The sequence below is a fragment of the Nansenia antarctica genome (genome assembly GCF_963989245.1).
Source record: "Nansenia antarctica genome assembly, chromosome: 2".
Classification (NCBI taxonomy): Eukaryota; Metazoa; Chordata; class Actinopteri; order Argentiniformes; family Microstomatidae; genus Nansenia; species Nansenia antarctica.
In genome coordinates this window covers 26312065-26317064 of record NC_137675.1, presented here as the reverse complement: position 1 = coordinate 26317064, position 5000 = coordinate 26312065, and the positions used below count along the sequence as shown (strand labels likewise).

At 43.8% G+C, this 5000-nt stretch overlaps 1 protein-coding gene across 1 annotated transcript in view; it reads left to right on the top strand.

The window, feature by feature from the left end:
* The window catches only part of LOC308150021 (myosin-10-like), a gene marked incomplete at both ends in the record, with an annotated part of 76179 nt that overhangs the window by 65065 nt on the left and 6114 nt on the right, over nt 1–5000 (top strand). Inside the window, 4 exons of the mRNA XM_080522893.1 lie at nt 1–44; nt 3650–3843; nt 4462–4583; nt 4922–4991. The exon at nt 1–44 is cut by the window's left edge and continues 71 nt beyond it. Coding sequence (XP_080379019.1) covers nt 1–44; nt 3650–3843; nt 4462–4583; nt 4922–4991 — 430 coding nt within the window. The remainder of the gene's footprint in view (nt 45–3649; nt 3844–4461; nt 4584–4921; nt 4992–5000) is intronic.

Below are 5000 nucleotides of genomic sequence, written 5' to 3'. Positions count from 1 at the left end.
CAACCAGTCCTCTGACAAGTTTGTGTCTGAACTGTGGAAGGACGGTAAGCGAGCAACTGCCATTACGGAACAGTTTGGTTTGAATTCTAGTGGCCTTCAGTTTGGCATTATATGAATACACTATAATAGGCCTATTGGTGGCCTGGTGGATGGTGAATTGGACTGGTGATCCATGAGGGTCATGAGTTCAAATCCCACCTGGGAACACCATTGAGTAAGGCACTTAGCCCTAAGTTACTCTCGGGAGACTGTCCCTGTGATCTCTAATTGTAAGTCGCTTAAAAAGCACCTGCTAAATGGTAAAAATGTAAATGTTTCGTTTTTGTGATCTTTGTCAAAGCGTTAGTCATGAGCATGTTATTAAGTGTGTGTGTGTGTGTGTGTGTGTGTGTTTTTATAGAAAACAACTAACTCAGTTAACACAGAGGTAATGCGCTTACTAACCACTGACCGTTCTGTGTGTGTGAATGTACAGAACGTACTTCCTGTCTATTTACTGTCCACCCCATCCCCCTGTTTCTCTCTGCCTCTCTGTCGCAGAGATTCAGAACATACAGAGAGCCTCATTCTATGATAATGTCACTAGTCTCCATGACCCACCAGGTGAATGACTCACTCACGGTCATGACGCCGCAGCCGGTCCTTACCGCTTACCAGCCGCTCTGGTCCATGCTTAGTGGTCCTCTGTGGCTCCGTCGGTAGAGCATGGCGCTGTGGGTTGTGGGTTCGATTCCCGCCGGGACCATATATACTGACAAACGTATGCACTCACTGCAATGTAAGGCGCTTTGGGTAAAAGCATCAGCTAAATGGCATTTATTACATTAGTAATAGTACATATTACATATCACATATCACATATCACATACCACATATCACATATCACATATTACATATCACATACCACATATCACATATTACATATTACATATCACATACCACATATCACATATTACATATTACATATCACATACCACATATCACATATTACATATCACATATCACATATCACATATTACATACCACATATCACATATTACATATCACATATTACATATCACATATCACATATCACATATTACATATCACATACCACATATCACATATTACATATTACATATCACATACCACATATCACATATTACATATTACATATCACATACCACATATCACATATTACATATCACATATCACATATCACATATTACATACCACATATCACATATTACATATTACATATCACATATCACATATCACATATTACATATCACATACCACATATCACATATTACATATTACATATCACATACCACATATCACATATTACATATTACATATCACATACCACATATCACATATTACATATCACATATCACATATCACATATTACATACCACATATCACATATCACATATTACATATCACATATCACATATTACATATTACATATCACATATCACATATTACATATCACATATTACATATCACATATCACATATCACATATCACATATCACATATTACATATCACATACCACATATCACATATTACATATCACATACCACATATCACATATTACATACCACATATCACATATCACATATTACATATCACATATCACATATCACATATTACATATTACATATCACATATCACATATTACATATTACATATCACATATCACATATTACATATCACATACCACATATCACATATTACATATCACATATCACATATCACATATCACATATCACATATCACATATCACATATTACATATTACATATCACATATCACATATCACATATCACATATTACATATTACATACCACATATCACATATTACATATTACCGTGTACCTTCAGAGGCTCCCATTGCTTTCATGCATGTTGTCCAGGCCTCAGCCCTCAGTCAGCCCTACGGTAGCTAACATAGTGACCGCGCTCAACGGAAAAACCTTTCAGCAATTCTCCTCAGAAGTACTTCATACACCATTTATGGTCAAGATGTTGAGGTTCTCCGCGCTCACAAGCATAATCACCTTTCTGGAATCTTGTCGGAATGTTTTTATTTGATTGTTTTTTCAGGGACCCTGTTTAAGAGTAAGACCGGGTATTAAGGAATCGAAGCTTGAGTGACAAGGGACAGATTAACAGGCATTAATTTCCCTCTCGGTTTTTTCCTTCCTGTCCGGATCGCAGTAGGAGAGAATTGGAGCCACATGTAGGGTTTGGCTCTTGTTTTGGCCCGTCTCGTCCCTTCGACATACAGGGAGTTTGACTCCTATACATTCACATGGACATTCACACCCGCATTCACGCACACACATAAAGCAACATTCCAGCATTTTATGACGTATTGGAACCGTTTTATTTAGTCCTGACTTTGATAAACGACCCGTACTCTTGGGAAAACAGCAGTTCGTTCTTCAACGAGTCTTATGTCATAACTGTTTCATACTTAAAGTGTCAGAAATAAAATGGATGTCAACAGCTCCGTCATGAAGTTGGCTCACGGCAGTGTTTCTCACTCCTGGTCTTGTGAGGTCATGGTGTATGTGGGCTTTTGTTCCCACTCAGCATGCAACACAACAAAAGGAATAGCTCAGACTGAGAAGTCTGGCTTTTTACCATGTGTGAATGCAACAACAAATAGAATCTTTTCATCCCACTCTGGACAGCAAATCAATCCTTTCAACACGATCTGAAGGAAACATTGGTTACAGCGTGGATGATGAAACCAACCCTTTTTTAAATCAGTAAAAATCTGTGCAATATTTCGTAAACAGCTGTAGCATCGTAACTAATAGTGTTCATACCGGAATAGTTACACAGAAATAGATTGATGAAATAGATAGATAGACATTTTAGGGCATATTAAGGACATATGATATGATATTTTTTTATATTTGCATGATTTTAATGAAAAAGCAATACCGTAAAATATGACGACCCAGTCGATGAAATCCCTTTAGTTTCAGCCTAGGAATTTTGAGTTCCTGAAAAGCATAGTCGCCTAGTAGCCTCTGACTCGATTCTCAAAAGGTTGTCCCCTTGTCTCCCACCTGAGAGATTGCTGAAAGGACCAGTATGGGACTGCCGCGCTCAAGACTGGCTTTTATTCACCAGCAACCATCCAGTCCTGCCCCTCATCTAGAGAAACAAACGTGTTCCTATTACACTACAGACTTAGGATTAAAGATTGGGTTCTGTCTTTATGAACATTTTGCATGTTTCGTCTCTAGGGGGGGTCCTGTCCCACCCTATGCCCACAAATCCACAGGCTCTGTCAGTCACACTTAGACCTCCCGAGCATTCATCTTCACCTGCAGCTGCCTCACCGTGCTGCTGCTTCCAGCGTCTTCCACCCCCCCCCCCCTCCACAAACACCTCTCTCCAACCCCCTTCTTTAATCTAACCCCTCTTCTCATCCCCCCTTTCCCCCCACAAACACCTCTCTCCAACCCCCTTCTTTAATCTAAACTCCTATTTTTCTCCCCCCTCCCCCCTCCCACATACACCTCTCTCCAACCCCCTTCTTTAATCTAAACTCCTCTTTTCTCCCCCCTCCCCCCCCCACATACACCTCTCTCCAACCCCCTTCTTTAATCTAACCCCTCTTCTCATCCCCCCTTCCCCCCCCACACCAGTGGACCGCATCGTGGGTCTGGACCAGGTGGCGGGCATGGCCGAGACGGCGTTCGGCGCCACCTACAAGACCAAGAAGGGAATGTTCCGGACCGTAGGCCAGCTGTACAAGGAGTCTCTCACCAAGCTCATGGCCACGCTGAGGAACACCAACCCCAACTTCGTACGCTGCATCATCCCCAACCACGAGAAGAAGGTGAGGCGTTATGTCTTAGTACCCCCTTTACCCCCCTGACTACTGTTACCCCCCTAACTACCCCCTAACTACTCATCAGCTATAGTGAGACCATAGCCAACAGTGCTGGTTTGCCAGCAGTTGTTTCACTGGCAGTTTAAGGCGGCCATGTTGTGTGACCCTCTCCTCTCCTCTCTCCTCCTCTCCTCTCCTCTCTCCTCCTCTCCTCTCCTCTTCTCTCGTTTCGTCTCGTCTCCTCTCCTCCCCTCTCCTCTCCTCCCCTCCCCTCCCTCTCCCCTCCTCTCCTCCCCTCCTCTCCTCTCCTCTCTCCCCTCCTCCCCTCCCCTCCTCTCCTCTCCTCCCCTACCCTCCCCTGCTCTCCTCTCCTCCCCTCCCTCTATCCTCTCCCGTCCCCTCCCCTCCCCTCCTCCCCCCCTCTCTCCTCTCCCCTCCTCTCCCTCTTCTCTCCCCTCCTCTCTTCTCCTCTCTCCTCTCCTCTCCCCTCCTCTCCTCTCCCCTCCTCCCTCTCCCCTCCTCTCCTCTCCCCTCCTCTCCTCTCCTCCCCTCCCCCCCCTCTCCTCTCCTCATCTCCCCTCCTCTCTCCCCTCCCCTCTCCCCCCCTCTCCTCTCCTCTGTCAGGCTGGTAAGCTGGAGCCCCACCTGGTTCTGGACCAGCTGAGGTGTAACGGGGTTCTGGAGGGGATCCGTATCTGCAGACAGGGCTTCCCCAACCGCATCGTCTTCCAGGAGTTCAGACAGAGGTAAATAATAAAATAAAATTTAAAAATAATAATACTGTCGGCCTGTTATGAGACTATGGCAGGACAAATTAGACTACGGCGACCCACCACAGTCGTGTCTATGGGAAACACTGGGGGCTTTACACACTACAGGGCCCAGTCACACTGTGTGAGTTCACACAGAGGTAAACACATCCTGTACCCTGACAGGAAATATAACTTTCTATTATTCTGTTTGTTTGTTTTTTTAACGCCTGAAACTTTACTTTATATTCATAGTTGATACATTTATTCTATAATTTATTTATAATATTTATATGATATTAATATTTATAACATTTGTTGTCTGTTGTCTCCAGATATGAGATCCTCACTCCCAACGCCATCCCCAAGGGCTTCATGGACGGGAAGCAGGCCTGTGAGAGGATGGTAATGGAC